At 40.1% G+C, this 23,892-nt stretch overlaps 1 protein-coding gene across 5 annotated transcripts in view; it reads left to right on the top strand.

The window, feature by feature from the left end:
• BRINP3 (BMP/retinoic acid inducible neural specific 3) overlaps positions 1-23,892 on the top strand; it is a 291,595-nt gene that overhangs the window by 195,291 nt on the left and 72,412 nt on the right. For all 5 annotated transcript variants that reach the window (XM_048861076.2, XM_048861079.2, XM_048861078.2 and 2 more), the window contains 2 exons: positions 10,148-10,253; positions 13,799-14,035. In XM_048861076.2, coding sequence (XP_048717033.1) covers positions 10,148-10,253; positions 13,799-14,035 — 343 coding nt within the window. The remainder of the gene's footprint in view (positions 1-10,147; positions 10,254-13,798; positions 14,036-23,892) is intronic.

Raw genomic sequence — 23,892 nt, 5'->3', positions numbered from 1 at the left:
TAGAGGCTTATGTACTAAGCTCCAGAGGTCCCAGGTTTGATCCTGCATGCCGACGATGAGGTCTGCTGGTGTTACACTTGCTCCTCCCACAATTGCTTCGCAAGCTAGGCTTGGGGCCAGAAGCTTTCTGCAGGGATGTGGACTGAAGTCCCTGTTGGGGAAGAAGGGCAGATGGGAGGGGAAGGTGCTTACTATGGGCAGTTCCCCTGGGAGGATCAAGCATAATACATTTGTTCTCCCAAAACCTGAAGCTTTTGTTCATTTCCAACCATCATGAACCAAACTCTTCCACAAAATGAGCCCCGAAGGGTTCACAATCACACAGTCCTTGTCCTAACAGCTAAACCTAAAGTTTAATACCTGATGGAGTAATTTGAATATTATTGGGCCGATCCTTCCAAAATCAACAAAAGTTAATGAAGATGCATCAGTTTATACTGGCTGAGAGGATCTGACCTGAGAAGAAGGGTAACATTTTCAAAAAGCACTTAAGTGACCTAGGAGCCATTTTCAAAAGGAACCTAGGCACCTAGCAGTCCTAGTTTCCCAATGAGATTTAGGATTCTCCTAAATTATGGCATTATTTTTAAATATGGGACTTAATACATCCTAAGTCACTCAGGCACTTTTGAAAATGTTACCATAATGGTACAGATTTCGAAACAGAGTCTGCATTAAGCATGTGTTTACATCAAGCAACATTCTTTAAGGTTAACTGGTGAGACCCTTGAGTTTAATTGAACGTTGATAATTCTTTTGCTTATGCTAATAGTCGGCCTTGATAAGACTATGCAATGCTATTGGAGGTAAGTAATGATGGATATTTTTCCTGAGAAATAACATTTGACAGCCAATGAATGCATTTTTCTGAGAGACAAATATCAGAGTACAGACTTTTGGTGAGCAGGGGAGCATAAAATGTTAATATGATCCCCCTTCCAACTTTGGACAAAGAAGGTATGCATGTATTACAATTTTTTAAAACCTAATTGTTGTTTTTGGAATAATAGAAACAATAATCTATGGCTGTACAATAAACATGACATATTTATGGCAACATTATTAAGAATCAGATTCCAATCTGATGTGTTCTTTCATAGTGTCTTACTAAGAGTTTATGAAAAATGGATAGTATAGGCTAAAGATTTGGTTTTCCTATAGATGAAACTACACAATATTAATGGAGTTGTAAAGAATTACATCATGACTTATTCAGCAATATAGGGGAGATGTCACTGGACATTGATACATATAGGAAGAACACTGATGGATGGAGAACTTTTAAGGGTAAAGGTTGAGTGTTTTCTAAAATTAATGTAATCCAACATCTCGGTTAAACGTCTGAGGAAATTCAAAAAAGTCAGCTATTACATTATGGCTCTGCTGAAATTTAAATTTCTGAAATCGGATCCACATTCTCTTGGGACTGATGATAAACTCAAATGCTTCTTGCACGATCAAAAATGGGCAATGGAGATTGGTATCACAGTAGAGCACAAAAGGATAAGGGGTTTTGCAATCAGATATAAGAGTGGATAAGTAGGCAGAAATTGAATTGTGATGGGCCTTAAAAGTGAGGAAGAGAAACTTGTATTTGATGGAATGGCAGAGAGGGCGTCAATGGAAGGATCCAAATGGGGAGGTGACACAGTCTGATGGGCCAGGAATGATTTTACCAGAGGTATTTTGAATGGATGTAAGGGGAGCAAGGTGGGTGTCAGGAAGGCCAGAGAGAGGGAGGCTGCAGTAATCAAGATGGGAGAGAGTGAGGGCATAGCTAGTAGTTTTAGTGATGTGGGCCATGAGAAAAAACAGGATTGTAGAGATATTATGGAAGAAGAAGCAGCAAGATTTGAACACAGGTTGGATGTGCAGGTTTTCAAGTAGAATACGGTGATGGGAGCCATATACAGACCTACATAGAGAGAAATGTTTCAATGTAGGATTTTCAAAGAGGATGCTATCTGTGTTTGACTGAAGTGATGTTTCCTACATCAGGTGTATTGCCTAAGAATTCCTGTACAGGAATTTCTTTTTTAAAACTGCTTCTTCTGTAGAAAGATAAGGGAAAAAATAGAATTAAAATAACATATGTGAAGTAAGGGGTGGTGTGTGTTTGTCTTTATCCCTTTTTCCTGCTGTTTAAATCATAATTATTAGATCTGCTCATGATTTTTTTTTTACAAGACACTTTTCCTGCCCCCTCCCAAAAAGGAAAGCTAAGATCATGGTGCTGTCTCCAGGCCCTGCTCTGCTCTTGTTGTCATGTCAGCTGTGCCCTGCTGCTGCTGCTCCTCCTCCTCTCCTGACAGCCTCAACTCCTGTCCTGAGCACCTCCCTGCTCCTGCACACACAGAGGGTAAAGTGTTCTACCCCATACACCCTCCTGAGGCCGTCTGACAGGGAATGGGTTTGAGATGCTCTTCACACATACATGCCTAGGATGAAATCATGACTCCACTAAGGCCAATGACAGAACTGTCATTGACTTCAGTAGCGCCAAAATGTCACCTCTAGTCTCTGTGGTCTCAGGTAGGTTGCTTCAACCATAGACTGGATCAATGTAGCTGAACCCATAGAGACTCAGGAGCCTCATTGCCTGCAGTGACACCATGAGGCGTGAACATTAAAAACAGAAGCTCAATGTGTCTTTAAAAAATGGTTTAAGCTAAACTGAAACCCTAAACATTAACTGTTTTTAATCATAATTGTACGGCTATTGCATAGCATCACAAGAGGGCACAGTAAGGTGGCTTGAATTTATTTCCATACCTTAAAATATTTGGTTCTCTTATAGAGTAATCTTAAATCCAAATTTTCTGGATTTGTAATGCTTGGTTTTGGGATAACCACAACATCCCTGTAATAGTTTTTGCTGTTAAGTTACTCATATATACTCTCAGCCTATTTTTTAATTTAGATACTTGAGAGTAGAGAAGGGAGGGAAACCGAACAAATCTTCTTGGGAAGCTCTATTGACGCGTTCAAATAAAGTCTGTTGTCAAAAAGAGAAATAGCTTTTTAAAAAGCCCCATCCTACTTCTATTTAAGTTAATGGCAGTTATGTCTTGTAACAGTAGAGTCTGTGATATCATCATGAGAATGATTCTGGCTCTTCTGAACGAGTGGTCTCCTTAGACAATAATTCCTACGATGTCATTCACATTGCTGCTAGAAAAGGCACTGAAGATGTTATATACTTACAAGCCATATAACAGATACATTCCAAAAATGTTTTAAAATATTGCACAAAAGACCTCTAACTCTCTGGGTGATGTGGGTTGATATATGCATCCTGCTGATACATCCACATGGCTGGTTGTGTGGCAAATGCCAGTGTTTGACAGGTTAATGAGGTTTGCTTTATTTTGAATTATGCAGCCATTAGTGTGATTCAGGTTTCTTTTAATATACATTCTGACACAAATAGGGCAGCAGAGGAGTAACCTTCATATTGTGAAGAGTCTGAAGAAGCAGTCCTGAAGGCAAGGCTTTCTTGTTAAAATATTGTAGCATATGGAAGGAGATGAGAGCCTAAGTTTTTATAAAAAGAAAAGGAATACTTGTGGCACCTTAGAGACTAAATAAGTACTCCTTTTCTTTTTGCGAATACAGACTAAAACGGCTGTTACTCTGAAACCTAATTTTTTTATATACATATGGTTCCTATTCATTTGATTCTCCTTTTTAGGGTGTAATAGACTTTGCCAGCAGTTGCATCTGCACTTTCTGCAATGTGGCTGGAGTGTTGAGTTGTTGAAAGGTGAGGTCCACCGTCTCAGACCATGGCTAGGGTGTGGAACAGTTGTGAAGACCTCCATTCCCTCTCATCAGTTGATATTGGCTGAAATAGCCACTGCAGCCCCTTTCCAATGGTTGTACGGGTTACTGATGCCCCCATGCAAACATGAATTTGCAGCACCTCTATGAAGCTGCACCAGACCCTTCCGCACCCAGCTATAACCCTTTCTGTGGCATATTGGATGTGCACAGCACCCATGTATGGTCACTCTGTCAGCAGACTGTCAGTGCAGCCCCTATGCAGAGCTTAAGAGGTGGGGAGGCATTTTGCGCCCTGGCTGAATTTTCCCCTTAGTAAGCAATGCTTTGCACTTATATCAGAGGAACTCAAATCACAATGGACCACACATTTCCACTCTCACTCACACAGAGTAGCAATTTACTATGTTATTAGTCCCACTGAATGATGTATGGAGTAAAGTACAACTAAGTATGAGGGACATTAGCAGAATCTGGCCCTGTCTAAACATTAATTAAGCATCACAACACCATAAGAGAGAAGTATTTAAAATAAGTAAACTGAGGCACTAAAAGACTAAGTGTTATATAACCCAGGAGCACTGACTCCGAGTTTTATGCTCTAATAAAAGCATAACACTCCTTTGCCACAACTAGAATTGTATGTGCTGAGTTTGTTACTAGAACCACTCATTTAACATACTAAACAGTATTGGCGGACACCAAGATGAATGTGCACTTAGCTGCCTATTCATAGATAAATGGTACCGTCTCATTCTCCTTAGGGCTGGCTTACCTTTCTTGGAAGTCAAATACGTTTTTAAAGACTCTTCACACAAGATGAGACATGGACTTTCCATGGGCAAGTAGTTAGGAATATTAGCAGCATGAATTTTAAAAGAATCAGTAATCTCTGCATAAATATTTTTCCCTTTTGGTAGGAAAGCCTTGTTATAGGCTTAATTATCACTGACAAAAAACACACCGTTTCCTAGGGAAATACTACCTACTGATATCACAGAATTCAGTCCTGCTACAGAGCTAGGAGGTATGCTCTCAGTTCACTTATAATCGGGTCATTATCACCATGGTTCTGAGTCTTAACTGACTGAAAATGGTCGGCAGTTGTCTCATTAATGCCAAATGTTATAGTTTATTTCTGGGAATTGAAAAGCCTGCTGACCAGGGAAACCTGTGCTGTGATAATCCTTGGAAACAAGGCAGCTGAGAATAACATTCCTGCCTCACATCAGATTGGTTTATGCACCTTTAGTTCTTGGTACTTAGGGTTTTTTGGTTATTAACCAACTTTGTTCTGTAATATTTTTACTATGTGAGCTCAAGTTCTTTGTGGACAATAGGTCTGGTGTTTACAGAACAAGAGGGAAACCAAGATGCTTTTCTTTCATCTTCCACCACTTATAAATTAGGCTTGCCACTGTAGTGTGTGCATTACACTGTATGCATTATCCTCTACTGTTTATAGGGCTACCTTATACTGTTTACCTTCAGACTTAACAGTTCCGATGCACAGCCTCGGCAGTGCGTACAATCACAGTTCTACATCTGAAAGTCAATTAAATACATTCATTTTCCTCTCCTCCCCCCAATCTGGATACAATCACTGGAATCATGCTGTCGTCATAGAGAGAAATACGCCAGCAAACAGTGGAAGTGGCTTTTGTAAATGACTATAATTTCATTTCCTTACTATTCCAATTCTTTCCCAGAATACACCCTCTGTTCAGCAGGGTATGTATATTTGTAGCAGGAATTTATATAACTACTTCAATTTGATCACTGTTAACAAGCACCTCTAGAGAGGTAGAATTTCAGGCAGCTTCATTATTGGCCTTTATTCCTTATGCACAACAATGCACCACTTACATTTTTGTTTTGTTTCACAATACAAATCCTTCTATGACACGTGTAGCATATTTTGCATGCAGAACCTAAGAATTGCAGGGTGAAGGGGTTTCATCAGAGGAAAGCTCTACTTTGTCAAAACTCAAAATGACATATATATATATAATCAATATAAATTAGAGTGAAAGAGTAGATTGTGGGCCAGTCCTCAGCTAGGGTAGACCGGTGTAGCTCCATGGATGTCAATGAAGCTACACCAACTGAAGGTCTGATTCTGTGACTGTAGGCACATCCCTGAGTAAGCGGCTGGGCATACACTGCACCAACTCAGGCAGCCTGGGAAGCACTGCGACATGGAGACACACCTCCAAGTCACTTCCCTGTTTCATCCTTGTTCCAGAGAGGAAAGAGACTGCTAATAATTGCTGCTGTCCTATACGTGCAGGACATTAAAACACTCTCTGTGGGCCGGCTCACCTGTAATCCCCTTGCACTTTTTTGCCGGCATGTAGCCCAAATCACAATCTAGCCCTAATTATTTGGACACACACATAGGGTTTTTTTGTTTTTGTTTTTTAAGTTTTGTGATTGGTTATAACCATTGAAGTCAAGAGGTAATTTATGGATAACTATTTTGCACTTCCCCACCCAGACCTCAGCAAACCAACTCCTGATGCTCCCATAAGCAAGTCAGTGGTAATGCCCACCTATATTGAATTGCCTTTAATCATCCATCTGAATGATAAATGAATCTGCATGCACAAAATGAGAGTCTGTAATGATGCTAATTACTAACCTTCCTTAGTCTGTTACCTCAGGATATCCAAGCAGTAAATGAGAATGAATAAGCATTATAAATTTGGTCACATAAATCCTACTTTTGAAGTTACATTGTATGGTCACCTTGCCTTAAAGACAAATGGGTTTAAAACCAACAGTCTAAGAATAACACAATATGGAAAAGGGTATTTAAAATTATTAACCATAATATTTACAAAATAGAATAAATAATACAATAATCACCGTCTCCACCCCCCCTTATGTGAGCTGTTGCCCTGGTTATCATCTGGTGTGAGTTTGCCTTGTTTTACATAGGTTCCCATCCTGCCCATCTTTTCTCATACAAGGATTCCCATTCACTGAATTAGGACTCCTCATGTGCGTAAGGATTGCTCACATGAGAAAGGGTTTGCAGGAAACATAGGCCTTGGATTGTAGGCGAGTGCACAAAGGGGGAAGAGAACACAAGGAGCAAGGGGTAGTTCACTGTTCCAGACCTTGTGCTTCCTGGGCCCAATCCATGGCCATGTTAGTCAATGGGCGTCTTTGTGCTGGTTCACGACCACCAAGCAGAAGGACTGGGAACGTCAGGCACAACCTCTGGTGCTAGATAGAATCATAGAATATCAGGGTTGGAAGGGATCTCAGGAGGTCATCTAGTCCAACCCCCTGCTCAAAAGCAGGACCAATCCCCAATTAAATCATCCCAGCCAGGGCTTTGTCAAGCCTGACCTTAAAAACTTCTAAGGAAGGAGATTCCACCACCTCCCTAGGCAATGCATTCCAGTGTTTCACCACCCTCCTAGTGAAAAAGTTTTTCCTAATATCCAACCTAAACCTCCCCCCACTGCAACTTGAGACCATTACTCCTTGTCCTGTCCTCTATCACTGAGAATAGCCTAGAACCATCCTCTCTGGAACCACCTCTCAGGTAGTTGAAAGCAGCTATCAAATCCCCCCTCATTCTTCTCTTCTGCAGACTAAACAATCCCAGTTCCCTCAGCCTCTCCTCATAAGTCATGTGTTCCAGAACCCTAATCATTTTTGTTGCCCTTCGCTGGACTCTTTCCAATTTATCCACATCCTTCTTGTAGTGTGGGGCCCAAAACTGGACACAGTACTCCAGATGAAGCCTCACCAATGTCGAATAGAGGGGGACGATCATGTCCCTCGATCTGCTCGCTATGCCCCTACTTATACATCCCAAAATGCCATTGGCCTTCTTGGCAACAAGGGCACACTGCTGACTCATATCCAGCTTCTCGTCCACTGTCACCCCTAGGTCCTTTTCCGCAGAACTGCTGCCTAGCCATTCCGTCCCTAGTCTGTAGCTGTGCATTGGGTTCTTCCGTCCTAAGTGCAGGACCCTGCACTTATCCTTATTGAACCTCATCAGATTTCTTTTGGCCCAATCCTCCAATTTGTCTAGGTCCCTCTGTATCCTATCCCTGCCCTCCAGCGTATCTACCACTCCTCCCAGTTTAGTATCATCCGCAAATTTGCTGAGAGTGCAATCCACACCATCCTCCAGATCATTTATGAAGATATTGAACAAAACCGGCCCCAGGACCGACCCCTGGGGCACTCCACTTGACACCGGCTGCCAACTAGACATGGAGCCATTGATCACTACCCGTTAGATAATTTAAAGGGAGTATAGAAGAGAGGGGTGTCCAGACCTAGCCTCACTACCATGCTCCAGAGTGTAGCAGGGTATTTCTACACTTCCCATAGCAGCATGGCTTTTAGCCAAGGTAGACAGACTGACGCAAGCTCTACTTGAGCTAGCATAACCAGGAGTTAGGTGGGCTTGTACACTGGTGGCTAGCCTATAACATCCATGCTATTTTTAGCATGCTAGCTTGAGCAGAGTTGCATGTGTCTATGTACCCAGGCAGGGAGGCGCACTGCCAGCTGCAGTGCAGACATAACTACAGAGGGTCAATTCTGCATGCATTCCCTGAGTGCTTCTGAAGACATCGAGCCTGCCTCCAGACCCAATGGGCCTGAGTCTCCATTGCTCTGAGTACAAAATGGGCATATGCAGCTAACAAATCAGAATAGCAATGTTTTCATAATCACTTTGCACAGGTGCCGGGCAAAGGATAATCAAGTCCAATGCCTTTCAGAGCTGAGGGGTCTGTCCCACAGCCATATCTACTTTGCAGGCGGTGGTGGTTCATAGGCCACTACAGAACAATGTGTGGGTGAAGAGGCAAGTAAATGTAGGGGACTACACGTTTCTTTAAGATTAGCAATAGGAAGACAAAGAGAACCTCCTAATTCCTAATTTTTATAAGAGCTTTTGAAAGTACAATATTTCTCCTGCTTAAAAGACTGCACCTGAACTGGCAATATGTAACTGATTTATCTAATGCATTTGCTTATTTTAAGTGTGGCTCTTAAAATCAAGTTCCCCAACCTCATAAGTTAGGCTCCTTCTCCAAGAGATCCTAAAGTAACGTAGCTGGGGTAGACTGGAAGAACAGTTGTTTGTATTACTTTTATTCTAGCTTACTTTCAGTTAGAAGAAGAGTTCAACTTAATGAACAAGCTAACAGTTCTTGTGCATCAAGATGTAGATGGAATTGGAAGTAGAAATACCTAGGGGAACAGTCTCAGACTACTGGAGACATTACAAGAACAGTTTTCTCACAAGATTCCTATCCTCAGTTATGGATTCAAGGCTCGATTGTCACTTTACAGTCTATCCCATAGGGAGGGGCAGGAGTCATTGTGCTGCCCCTAGAGAAGCTCAGGCAGTGCTGGTAAAAACTAGCGGTAAGTTACCAGCTCCTGTGTGCAAGGAGGAAATGGGGCAATTGTGACTCCTTGCCTCAAAGGGCTGCTGCTGGGCATCTAATTTAGATACCACCCTTTACTCAGAGCGGCACCTGAAGTCACGATCTAGCCCTTAACATAGTTTTACAAAGCTTAGAAAATATCTTCATGTTACTGCATAAAGTATGCAGAATTACTCACTTTGGCTGAGATTCTTTTCACATCCATTAATTAAATAAACCTCATGTCCCCAGTCCCATCTCTTTACTTACAGTGCCTCAGCCTCACACCCCATCTGGAATTATCTTGCTTTGATCAGTTCAGCTGTGATTTGACTCCATAGTTAGGCTTCCCTGGTGCCTCTGATTACAAACAGCTTGAATTTGTATAGGAGACTGGCCTTATTTTAGATCATCTCCTAATTGAAAGACATCCAGCAAGTTCAGGAGCTTTTGTAAGAACATTTCACAAAAGGTAACATTAGAGTTCAAAAAATGTATTTTCTCCTAAATTACACTGAAATAAATCAGGAGCCTATCTACTGAAGTCAGTGGAATTAGTCTTATGTAAGAGAGGCATGTGGGAGATCAGAATCAAGCCCCACATCTCTAGTGCAGAGTTTGCTACAGCTTTGCACACTGATGTGAGAATTAAATTTGGTGCAAGCTATCATCTAACTCACTTTAACACTCAGCCATGAAGAAATGTAACATGCCTTAAGTTCTTGGGCTGATAAAGCCTTTAAGGAATCCCTTGCTATGGAAATGACACCAAATTTTTTGCTGTACTGGTAAAATATTTGTAGCAATATTTTTAGCTGATAAAATGAGAGAATGTTGCATTGTCAGCATACAAAATATACAACCTGCCAATTTGGATGGGAATTTCATTAAACAAACTCTTAATGCCGTAGCTTGTTTTGTATAATGTAGCAAATGGTTTTCCATTCCCTTACCATTAGGTAACAGAAACCCGGACTGGTCCTCTTGGCTGCAGTAACTATGACAACCTAGATTCTGTCAGTTCTGTTCTGGTTCAGAGTCCTGAAAATAAGATTCAGTTACAAGGTACGTAGGTGCAATTTTGTTAAATATCCTCCTATTCCATAAAAAAATATTTTCTCTTTTAACTTTTGCTGCCTTCGTAAAAGGTCATTTCCCTAATTTTTTGTCCAATAAGCACATTCTGGACAAAGTGAAGGAAGTGTCAGTAACTCATGTTGTGTTTGAACTAGAAACAAAGTTGGTACTAACCAGAAAATAATGTAAGTCTGTTAACATATTACAGCCTTATTTAACAATCAATCATGAATGCACTCTTTACCCACCAAAACTTCCAAAGTGTACACTGAACAGGAAATGAAATGTAGACCTCTTAGTACATCCCGGCTCATTTTGAGTAGTCCCAATTGAAATTGATGGGACTATTTGAAGAGTAAAGGCCAGAGTTTTAAAGGTATGTAAGTGCCTAAAGATGCAGATGGGCACCTGGAGCTGGATTTTCAGAAGTATTTAGTTGCCTAATGAGATTTTGAAAAGAAAATAAGCTTGTTAGGCACTTACTTGCAATTAAAATCAGTGGGAGTTAGGTACCTATCTGCTTCTTCAGGTGCTTAAATATCTTTAAAAATCTTGTCCATAGTGTCTATGGCAAAAGTACCCAAACAGGTTATGTGCCTAACTCCCATTAAAATCCAGGAAACTGAGGCATCTATTCTACATAAGCACTTTTGAAAATCCCATTAGGTGCTTATGTGCATCTTTAGGTGCTTAAATGCTTTGAAAAATCTACTCATACCTAAAACCCCACATCAGCAAAGGTGGCAGAATCTAGCCATTAATCATTGCTTTTATCAGTTACACAAGGGGTACTGTGTATAGAGGCTCAGTATTATTGCAGCTAACAGACCCAATTGTAGTTTCTTTCCAGTTGCAAGAATTCTGGATAATTACATATATTAAAAAAACAAAGAAGATGTATTTAACTGTGAAAGTGTGTATTGCACTTTCACTTTTCCAGAACAAGGGGTGGGATTTTCAAAAACACCAAAATAGGAGCTCAAAGAGATTTTTTCAAGGGCAGGGGCACTTAGAGTAGGCCCAATCACGTGAGTGGGATTACTTGGTGTGTAAAGGGAGCAAGATTTGGCTCATTTTGCAAATTAAGGCTCCAGCCCTGCAAACACTTGCTGCTAATGCAATGTCTACACATGCAAGTAGCACCCCTAATTTCCACCAAAATGCTCAATTACTACTTGTATTAAATGTTTGCAGTATCAGGCCATAAATTGGCAGAACATAATATAAAAAGTGTTTTTCAGTTATCAAGATAGACTATCAGGATTATTTTATCTCCCTGTTGAATATGTCCACATTCTTTTTTTCTCCTACGTCTGTCTTGCTAGCAGTTTATGAGGACATTAAGGAGAGCATAGGTTAAACATCATGTGATATCTTTTTTTTAAGGCATAAAACAATTTGATAGATGATGTTATTTACATGGAGGCTCATCTCTTCCACTGGGTCTGCAGAAATAATTTGCCATTTTGGAATGTTCTTTGTTCACTCACAGTTGTCAATAAAATAGGTAGAAAAGTGGTTATTATGTCAATGAAAGACAGATTTGATACATGCCATTGGATTACATTAAAAATCATAATGTTATTGCTGCTTAAACTATTTTATATTTAATCATGTTGAACAAAGGATTGCCTACTGAGATTTTCTTTTCACTTTGCAACTTCAAGGCTTTTCAGAAGTATGTTGATATGTTTACAATCATGCCTAAGTAACAGCTGAGTTTTACATGATTTGACATGAGGTAAAGGACCAGTAAAAAGACAGCTGGTTTTAGCAATGGCATCAGTGTTCTCAAACCATTGTGGTATGGCTTTCTACTTGCAAAATTTTACAATATTATTATTATTTACTAATGTATTAAAAACAAGAAAGATTTTCCTGTGAACTTGAACAAGCTCCTGTATAGTAGAGGCATATATAACAAATAACCTGTTATCTATGGATTATGATACTCTTATTCACATTGAAAAGCAATTTGCTCCACAAGTATTCCCGTTGATTCCAGTCAGACTGCTCATGGAGTTAGATACGTTTCAGTGTAAAAGTATCACGGTCTGACCCCAAATCTTTGGCAAAAGATTAATATTAATAAGGTAGCTGGCTGTATTTTATTGTTGCTGTTTAATACTGTAGCTAGCATGACTGACAGCCATAACTAAATTAGAATTCAGTAATTACCATATAATCATGCTCATTGGCATCATGCAAATGCTACTCCATTATTATAAAAGTAGATCTTAATTTCCAGTTGCAAGAATTCTGGATAATTACCTATATTAAAAAAAAACAAAGAAGATGTATTTAACTGTGAAAGTGTGTACTTTGCACTTTCACTTTTTCAGAACAAGGGGTGGGATTTTCAAAAGCACCAAAATAGGAGCTCAGGGAGATTTTTTTCAAGGGCAGGGGCACTTAGCCCCAACCCCCACTGACTTTCAATGAGAGTTTGGGGCCTACCCCCAATTTGTGCCTCTGAAAATTTACCCTACAAGTCTCATTGACCTTCAGCAGGACTTGTGCTCCTAACTCAATTTTGAAAATCCCTTCCAAGACATACCAGCCAGTTTGGTGATAATCATTTTGGTCCTGGTCTAATATCTCTTGAAGTCAACAGGAATCCTGGAAAAATGGATCTGGCCCTATGGGTCCAATCCTGCAAGGTGCTGAGTGTGTCCCCTTGAGGCACTCCCAGTGAGAACTGGGTTCTCAGCACTTAATAAAACAGATAGCAAATCTTCAATTTTATTTTGTGCACCATCATAGAAATACAGTTGGCAATGAATCATCGTACATATATTTTTGCAGCATACTATTAAGACACTAAACACCTACATTAAAAGGATAAAAGAATGAAGCATACGCATAGGAAATAAAAAGTGGGGGGGGGTTAGCTCATAGTTTCTGTTCTTCCTCATTTGTCTTCACAGCTTCATGGACAGATAATTGGAATACATTAGACATTACGTTGTGAAAAGGAAACAACAAAAATGTACTAAAGCTAGCATGTGACTGCACACTTTTCCCCCTGATTGTTTCCCTTTCCCCCTTGTCCTTTGTAATTGGTTTCTCTACATCCATTTTTCCAAAGTTTACATTAACTGCTAATATCAAGATTGTAATTTCACAGCATTTTTTTGCTGCAGAAAAGCCCTTCTGACTCTGGCTATTTATTAATCAATTCTTAACAAGGTGAGGTTGATATAATCCATCCCACCACCCTTTTTTTTTCCTGACAGTCTCCTCAGAAGGAAAGTTCTCCAGTAAGCCCTCTATCTGGAGAGCACAGATTACTAGGATTGATATTCTGAACTCAGATGGAAATAAGGAATTCATCTGAGGTTAAGCCTTGAGAGAGGAAAAATACTATATAGTGGGAATGCTAGACAGAAGGGTAAATTGACCTAATTAGGCCACATAGTTCCCTTCTGTACCTAAAATGTTACTTTGTCACTATGATATGTAGATTTCTGATTCTGTTTGGGTCAACCCTATCTCACATTTCAATGAGATTATTCCTATTTTATTTTCTGAAGGTCTTCAGCTCATCCTGCCTGAATATCTGCAGGAGCGTTTTGTGCAGGCAGCTTTGAGTTATATTGCCTGCAATTCAGAGGGGGAGTTTATCTGCAGAGATAATGATTGCTGGTGTCAGTGTGGCCCCAAATTCCCAGAGTGCAACTGTCCGTACATGGACATTCAAGCCATGGAAGAAACCCTGCTTCGCATAAGTGAAACCTGGAATGCTTACAACAGCGAATTTGAAGAGTCAGGTGTGATCTTTTTAAATATTTGTATTTGTGTTACTGAATATCACAGAATTTCCTTAACAATGAGGGGTGAGCAGTCCCTTTGAAGCCCCTGGGACTATGTATGTGCTTAAAGGTAAGCATATGCTTCGGTGCTTTGCTGGATCTGTGCCTTACTTATTATAACTCCTTGATCCCTATAGGACAAATGCTACCCCAACCTCCAACAGGTGGTGAGGGCAGTGGAATTGGTTTTGGATTTGGGCCGGCTGCTCAGAGAATACTTATCTCCTGTAAGCGATGAAGCCTAGCTCCAAGAGGGCCCTTTCCGTGGCAGTGTGAATGAATATATGGGAAGGGGAGGAGACAGATGAGAGAAGGGTCAGCATTGGCCAATTCACTGTTACACAGATTCTCGTTCTGCAGCAGAAATACACTAGAACTGCAGCTGCCACTAGAGCCCACCTCTGCTCTGCAGCCTTAGGTGGAAGATTCCTTCCACACTTCCGACCCCCACGCTGCTGTTGAGATACACAGTACCCAGCTGGGATATTTGGGTTGAGCACTGGGGATTGGATTTGCCCCTAAATTAACATGGACTTGATGAATCATCCGTGTAAGAATTGGTACTCCAAACACTTCTCTTCAATCCCATGAGGACTGTTTAAACTGGACTAGTTCCATCTCATTCCCCCACCACATTCTGTGTAACACTGGCTTTCTTCAAAACATCAGGGTTTGTTTCACACACCATTTCCCTCCTTCTCATCCCCAGGACTTCCAGTCCCATAGAGAATGGAAACTGCAGGTAAAATTGGCTTCTGAACAACTGTTTTCACAACTCATTCACTCAGTATTATCAGGACCAGCTGTCTAGCCAGCTGGCAGAAAAGGAAAGGAGAGCTCGGGGAAAAAAATATCAGGCAGAAAAATAGAAGTGAAGGTATGTAAGAGAGGAGTAGAGAAAAGTGGAAATTGTAGAATGAAATAAAATGTATGGCAGACAGGAAAGATATAGTCTGGGGGAGACAGGACCGAGAGGAAAAAAAGCAAATGCAAGAACAGGAAACGGGGAGAAAAAGACTGAACACTAAAATGCTTGCTTATAAATGGGGGTGGACAGGGGAATTTATAAGTACTATGTTTTGTTGTAATGAAAAATACCCTAATTTCTCTTTTGAGGCCGGGAAATTCAAAGCTGTTAATCATCCAACTCCCACTGACTTTCAATAGGATTTGGATGCCTAATTCTCTTAGGCTCCTTTGAAAATCTCAGCTCAAGGCCCTAGCACTGGTCCTGCACCTGAACTGAGGATGTGGACCATGGAGTTCTGAGAGGATGCCATGAATCAAACATTGTTTAAAATATTCATATATTTGTTGTTTTTTTATAAAGCATCCTTCTTTGAAATTCCTCCATTTTGACACATTTGTACATTTCTGAAATCACACCTTCACTTAGAACATTATACATTAGTACAATTACATTGTAGGTACTGACAAGATGTAGTTTTGCCTATCCATATAGTGTCCTGTTTGAATGGGAGGTGATATTGGTTAGCAATTCAAGAATGTCAGATGAAGCCATCTCATAACATCAAGTGCCTTGATGCATCACTGTCTGAGAATATTCTCTTTTGAGCTGCATTTCATCTAAAGATGACTGCACTTCTTTGAGTGTCCACTCTTGGCACATGTGCTGACTCGTGCCAATGAATGGTACCTCCTTCTATAAGTAGTGTCTGTTAGAGTTCTTGTGCATCCCATCTAGCTCCTCCCTGCAAAGCTCTAGCATGTTAGGTTAGAATTAAGTGTTTGTAGTTAGACAGTTATAGTTACCATTGATAGCAGATCCAAACCCCAAGAAGTATGGGTTCAAGAGATGCACTCCATGTCGTGTTGTCTTCGCAGCATTGGACACTCTCACACTCTGTCTGAAGTGCTTTGGAGAAGAGCTTTCTCCTTCTACCTGCAGAAACTTCACAGAACAAGCTAGAGGCAAGAGGCAAAATAGCATTCAGTCCCTCTTACTACAGGAAGCCTCATCAGTTATATCTTCCAGGTCAGAGATTTCTGAGGCTCCTGACAAAATGGATAAGAGGCCTGAATCAGCTCCAGTACCCTACAGTTTCAGGAAGCCTTCTAGTCTAAACTATCAGCATCTAGCTCTAAAAGACTGGCACTCCCTGATTAACCCCACAGATCTGATTCCTACAAGGGTACAAGCCCATGATGGAAACACGTCTGGGCAATTACCAATCTGTGACTAAAACTCCAGATCCAAAGACTGAAGAAGGGGGAAAAAAAGCCAAAACGAAACACTTGTCAGTACCTGGGGCCACTCCCCATACTGGGGACTCAGTCTCCCGGACCAAGAGCATGCAGAGCTGAAGACCTCCAGGGACTGGAGTCATAAAATACGGAGTCATCTGACCATCCTTTTATGTCAGTTGTTGGATCTGAATACTACCCCGGCACCAATACTGTCTGTTGTTATAACTGCACAATTTTACTCCAAACTGAACTCCTCAGATTTTGTTGGATCTTTGCAGAGACAAGGGAAGAGATGCATGGATAATGAAGCCTGCAGTGTCTCTCCCTGCTCACAAGAAACAAAAGGTAGATACTTCACCACCTGGGTTGTCGCTTATGCTTCCCCTCCACCCTGCCCCGAAGACCTACTTTCTCTTGTAGGGGAGCTGTATCACCTCTTTTGTAGATTCCCCATGTCAGTGGTATCTCCAATTGTCACCTTGTTGGATCTGGGATGTTTACAACATGTCCCACTAGCTGAAATTGGTAAAGATCAGTGCAGAGCTCAATGCATGCTTTTACTTAGCATTATGTGATAGATATCTAAACTGGACCAGATGCCCGTTTTGGCAGATCAGTTCTTCAATCTTTATTTAACTTAAGGCTTTTTACCCCTCATCCTACTCTGATTACCATTGGCTAAGCCTTCCCAAGGGTGGGAATATGCAGAGGACACTTGAAGAAGAAAAGAAGGTTATTTATTTGAAGCAGGTTCTTTGAGATGTACTCTGCATATCCACTGTTCCAACCCTCCTTCCCCTTTAAGGAGCATTAGTTTTGTTAATGGTGGAAAGCCCTGAGGTGCATTAATGGTGGGAAGAACTGAGATGACCACTGCTACAGTGCTCCCTTTAATAGTCCCATCCTGATAATGTGCTGGAGTGATAAGGGGAGTGGCGAGAGGGGGCCTCACAAGTGTTCTAACAGTAGAAGACTGTACCATTCAGTACATATTCCAAGTGTGGGAATATGCAGAGTCCATCTCAAAGAACCTCAGTTTCAAGTAAGTAACATCCCTTTTTGTTTGTCTCAGACTGTAAATGTGTTAAAAGCTGCTACATATCATATCTCTTATGGTACCATGTTGATTTTGCTGCTGAATATTTAGGTCAATGACAAGTTTCCCAGTAAAAGTAATTGTCTTTCCATGGCCTCTATGGTATTACAATTTTTTTCTGTTGCTGCATCTTACCCAAGCAGTATTATTTATACTGCAATAGCACCTAGAAGCTAAACTCATGGACTGGGACTCCATTGTGCTAGCTTCTGTACAAAGACTGTTCTTGCCCCCAAAATAGCTTACTATCTAAACACCTCTTCTCCCTTTGTTGAGAACAATAGAGTGACTTCATTTAATAAGGCGGAGATTCATCAATGTGGTTATGAATAGATACTTTCCCCTGGATGTTAACCAACAGGAATGTTTTGGTTAGTTATTTATCAGTTGTCTATTTTAATAAATAAATGCCAATGAGAATTACTGAACATTAATGGGCAGTATCCATCTAAAACTACATGTGGTATTCTCGGGGGAGGGCAGCCCCTTATACCAGGCCAAGAGGAATATTGGATAGAAAGACAGCTAAAACTTAGCTTCAACTCTACTCCATGGAGTTTATTGGTGTTACTAGAGAGAAGAAGACAGCTGCTTTAAATGAGATCCCTGAGTCACACACAGTTAAGTTTCACTGCAGCAGTAACGACCTTGGGTAGTCCACCATGAAGGAGAAGATCATTTCCCTAAACAACATGGATGCTTGAGAAGATCTTTGTGCCCCATTTGAGCTGTGATAAGCTGAGTATAAACCTGTTTTTCTATGGACTGAGCAATACACAATTGAAAAATACCCAGAGCTCAATAGCACCTTCCCAGCCCATCAGATGCAATCAGTGTCATCTCTCAGCTAAGGGAGAGCTTGGCTGAAGTCTGAAAGTAGATGAAGAGCAACTCACTGAAGCGACATCCAGGAAATATTGAGTGAGGGGAGAGGGATGCCATTTTGAACAATGCAACACCTTTATAACCCTTATATCATCACCCATCATTGAGGGAATCTGGCCAGAGATTATTAAAACAGTCTACAGCTTTAGTATTCAGCTGGACTTTTCACCACTTATGTATAGTGAAAGCTATGACTGCAAATATATCCCTTTTTAATGAATATCTGGAAAGCGGGCTACTCAATCCCCATCAAATTCAGACTTAGCCACAAATTTGTAAAAGTCTAGCCTTATAGTTTTTCAGTATCTCAGAAAGAGGTTACTAAACATATCAACAGGACAAGAAAGAAGTAAAACCCACTCACGGTGTGCTCTCAGGGTGCAGCGATCATAATGTCAAGGGAAAAATCGGTAATAGTGGAGCACTACATTTATAAAAAATTGGCAATTCAACTATATTTAAAATTATATTGATCTGCATGTCAGTTTAACATTAACACAGCATGTTGGTAATTATTACTAGGCTTATTCCTTAAACAATATGAAAGTAAATACATTATTAATAGGATTTCCATTAAACTGTTTCTCTCGACCCCTCACACACCTTTCTTGAATTTATTTCAATAAATGTAGACAATATAGTGAGATCTGAGCGTCTAAATCCCTTAGGAAAGCTTTGAAAATCTCTGCCTTACATTTTTAGAATATTTTGTGTAAAGATATATACTGAAAGCAAGGACAACTTAGGTGAAAAATGTTGTCCTGCATTGGGTACTGTTCTGAATCGGGGGAAAAAAAAAAAAGTGACAGTGTTTGACAGAAGATGGTGGAGTTTCTATGGGGAATGACAAAGTCTGCATAAATCATATTACTTTTTGAAAAGCCCGTCCAACAGAAATTTCACTTAATGTCTCAAATTTCTATTGAAACTGGTTATTATGAGACATTATGAATGCTTTGGATATTCTGAAACATGGGAGATATTATTTAATACATGTTAATAGCATATTTCAGGAAAAAAACTATTATAAATGAAGAGGCCATTTTAAACAGCTCACATTTAATTTCCCTGCAGCAAATAAGGAAAATTCCTGTAGTTCTTCCTCAGGCCAACATCCCATTTTAATGGATTTGAGGGCACAAGCGGGTGGAGAGGCCTTTTATTTTCTTGTCCTAATGAGCCTAGACTCTAAATAGACAAGACAGTGATGATGGGAGTGAAAATGACTTGTCCAAGGTCATACAGCATATCATTATTGAATTAAAGATTAGAACCTAGGCTCCTTTCAGTCACAGCCCAATGTGCTTCCCCTGTGTGGGTTTTCTGTACACAAAACGGATTTTATCCAGTGTTATTTATGTAACTCAAATCCAGGTAAACATGAGTATGTGAGTTTACGAGTTTTCTAACTCCCCTGATTTCCACTCCTCTTTAGTTTAAATATATAACAAACGTGTCTTCAAACAGAGAAACTCTGCCACATAAACAGATCTGTAATTGCTGTTGAGTTCAACAGGGGTCACACACATGTATCCATGGCCGGAATTTGTCCTAAAGAATAAGACTGCAAACAGTCTCTTTAAGACTACCTGTCTGCTGTCAATGTTCTCTCTCCTTTTGTCTGTTTCAGATAAAACAACTAAAGGGTAGATTTGGAGATTTTCAAAGCCATAAAATACCAGTTCAATGCCATTTGTGCCTTTGAAAATCTCCATCTGGATTTCTAGTACTAATGAATTAAAAAAAAAAAAAACCCTCAAAATGCTTCTCTTAGCTCCACTGCCCCCTAAGAAAAGTAGAGCGCTTAACATGTTTTCTCCTAGATAGAATTTTAAGGCCCAATTTACCAAAATGTATATGCAAGAATTTAAGTACAGTTGAAAGTCAAATTTGTAGATCCATACTGCAGTTGCACATGCATATAGCCAGTTACTGTGTATATCTAACAAACCTCTTGCAGACACAGATAACAGATTGGTGCATACAATCATGTTAAATGCACACCAAATTAGGTGATTAATTAGTGTACACATTATTGGAAAAAATCAGGTAGGCACCCCTCAGCTGTGGATGATTTTCCATGAACAATTCATAGCTAGCAGCAATTTGTCCCTAGGAGAATGACGATTAATAAAGATTTGGTAGGCTAACAAAATTCAAATATGAAATGTCCCAGTCATTGTTATGTGTAGATTTCATTTAACACAGTCTTTTCTGGCATCTTACAAGAACTCAAATCCCATTTTGGGCAATGAACGTTTCCAGTAGCATATTACTTTTCTCACAGTGTCCTTCACTGGCTTTATCATTGTAGTTTTCCTCCAGAAACTCAAAACACAGTTAGGTCTTTGAGTTTCATGTAGCCACTTAATATCAGAAAACATACTGTGTTTTCACCCAAAGAATTGGCAGCTATTTTGAATTGTTTACTCTAAGCCATCTGCTTATTCCTTATCATGTCTTATACACACAGCCATATCTTCTGGCCTTCAGACTTAGCTACCACCCTTCCAAGATGAGCAGCTGTTTTCTTAACAAAAATTCATGCTGGAACTGTTCATCCTGAATTCTTAGTACATTTTGTTAGTGTCTCAAGGACCTTGGCTGAATTCATGTTTAAGCACGATCCTCCAGGAGAAGAATATTCTAAGAAGCTGTATTTTAACAGTGGCATAAAGAGTGCTTTTGGTCAAAACAAAGCCGTGTTTCATATATCCCATTTTTATGTACAATAACTTGTAGCTATTCTGAAGTTATGCCAGCTACAAATGGTTTTAAAAATTGTCCAGTGTCACCTGTACTTATTATAACATTCAGGAAAGCACTTAAGCACACACATAATTTTCAGCACAGAACCTATCCCATTGACACCCATGTGCTCAAGGACTCCATCCAGTATCCACTGATGTCCACAAAAAGACACCAAGTGGTGCTGAGTCAGTCCCCAGAGCTTTGATGGACTGGGATTATAATAAGCAAACTCACTTTACTGTGTGATTGTCATACCAACATGACAAATACTATTTGTGAAGACGACATTGTTAACAGTGCATTACTATTTTAAAAGGCTTTTTGGACTCTCTTAAGCAAGAATAAAAAATATCCCATGTAAAGAAGGATTGTAAGTATTCTGCTATTCAGCTACTAGATCTGTAGAATAAATGAGAAGTCACCCTTTCCAGAGGGAGTCTTTGTGAGGGCATACAAGAGTCAGGTCATGACCCACTGAATGCCTTAAAATCCATGGAGACTCCAGGGAATTTTTGTAAATGGCCATACCCTCTGCATTACTAGCTGGCCCACATTCCCTGCTGGCAGCAAGGTTTACTGAGCAATCTGCTCATTGCTGCACCCTCTTCCACATCACCCCATTCGATGGGCAGACATCGCAGAATAAGAGTTAATATGACAATTAGCATAATCAGCTTTTGCCCGAATTTCTGACAAATGGGTGGTTTCATCATGAGGTCAGATTGCATAGTGCACCACCATCCCCCGCAAACAAACACCTGCAGAATCCCAGTAGTAATTTGATTACATGGATGATCTTTTGCCATCTTAGAGGGAAGGAGTGATGATGTTTCTTTAGGATTCTCCACTCTTTCTTTCCATGTTCATTGCCCGGTTTTGGCTGGTACTTGTACCTATTGGATTTCCTCCCCACCTCAGACCATAATGGATTATTTTATTCATAGCAGGTAAGTACCAGTAAGTTGACACCTACCTCCACATTGTCTGGAGAGGTGAGGGAAAAAAAGACCTGAGCAGGGGAGAGAAGGGCAGGATCCTGTACTGCCTGTGCTTTAATCCTGCCCTAGGTGTGGGCTGAGTGTCTTTGAAAAGCCGGCCACTTCACTGAGCTGCCTGAATTGGAGCAGAGCTTTTTTTGAACATTTAGCCCCAATATTAGATGCTGAGCCCTTTGAAAAGCTAAACCCATGATCACTGGGGCAGGAGCTATCTACCTAAATTTGTACAGTACTTAGTGGAAGAAAGATCCTTATCAAGATGTATTTTAATTTATAACAATAACTTAAGATAGATTTGAGTGGTGCCCCAAGCAGAAAATTTTCTATAGTAACACAGAACTGTACAACATCTAGCAACATCCCATATAAATTGCTTCAAACCACTGAGCACTTATATTTAAAAAGTGTTACCAAAAGATAGTGACAATTTTCCACAAAATTCACTGAAATAAAAGAAACGTACTGGTACTTCTTAGTGTATGCGCAACGTGCCTCAGGTGGCACGTGACCAGGATTCATCACTGAATCTGGTCCACTGACTGGATCATCATCTTCCCTGGTCTGGGACTGGTACTGACAGGGAGTGCGACATGAATGCTGATGCATGTGGGCTGCTCCGTGGCATTTAAGTGTGTTGCCCTGATAGCAAGGGATTAGACGCAATGACCTGTGAGCTCCCTTCCAGTCCTAGCTTCGTAAAAGAAAATTACATTGACTATCGTAAATTAATTGTTGACACTGCACTGCATGTTTTAAAATAATAATAAAAAGGAAGACCGTTCAAGAAAACAAAATATGAAGATGTGGATAGCAGGATTATTAAGACTATGAAAATTGTGACATATCCTCAGATATATACCAGTTTCATAATCATGTTTTAAGTTATTTATAACTTCTGAAAACCTGAAAGTAAAATCTTTTTCCATCCTGATATTTTATTTTCATCCTGTGCACATGCACAGAATGCTTACTTTCTCTTTATTTTTTCTTTCCTTGTAAGTGAGGCTGTTGGTGTTGAAATTCCCCCTTAAGAAACAAATGTCATTTTGTGTGTTTGTTTTGAAAAGGATGTGGGGGGAAAAGAAAGGGGAAGAAGTCTACAAAGAATTATAGAGACTTAGCTCAGTGATCAAATGATAAGTAAACATTTTTGAATTATATCCTTTTCAGTCTCTATGCATTCATTAGGAATATAGAAAAGTTAATTTTACTGTTTATAAAAGATATCAGAAGTCATATTTTCAAAGCCACTTTGAAAAAGGCCACTGCAAAACATTTCCCAGGCAAACATGCTTTAACTGTCAAGATACAGAAGTAGTACATGTGCATATACAGTGGATAGGTAGCTTACCACTCTGCTTGAGCTCAAGCGATCAGGCAAAGCCAGCCCTGAAACTTGCTTAAATGAGCCTGTGGTGAGTAGTCCTACTGCATTAACTGAGATGATATGTGTGCTACATGTTAAACATTTGCTTAAATGGATCAGGGCCACAGTATCTTGCAGGTGTGTGCCCATTAACACATGCATTGTTTTCCCTCACAAATGTGTGGTTATGCACAAATTTAGAGGCCAGAGTGTGGCCTTTTTGTAAATTTGGCCCTTTATAACTTGAAAGGTGAACCTTTGAAAACTTTTATTGGCATGAACAAAACTGGGAATGAAACTAAAGACAATTCTGTGGACAAGAATTTCCCTGAAAGAGTGTGCAAACACTTCAGGAGCAAACACACAAATTTAAAGTTTTGCTCTCTGCAAAAACTCCTACATGACACTTGAAAATGTGCTTGGCACAGATGTTTGTGAAAGAAAAACTCAGCGTCTGCAGAAAGCAAAACAAAAGGGGCATGAACGTTGCTAAAATCAACTGCTTTTAAAA

Source organism: Caretta caretta, chromosome 8, assembly GCF_965140235.1.
Source record: "Caretta caretta isolate rCarCar2 chromosome 8, rCarCar1.hap1, whole genome shotgun sequence".
Classification (NCBI taxonomy): Eukaryota; Metazoa; Chordata; order Testudines; family Cheloniidae; genus Caretta; species Caretta caretta.
This window is presented reverse-complemented; position numbering and strand designations above follow the sequence as displayed.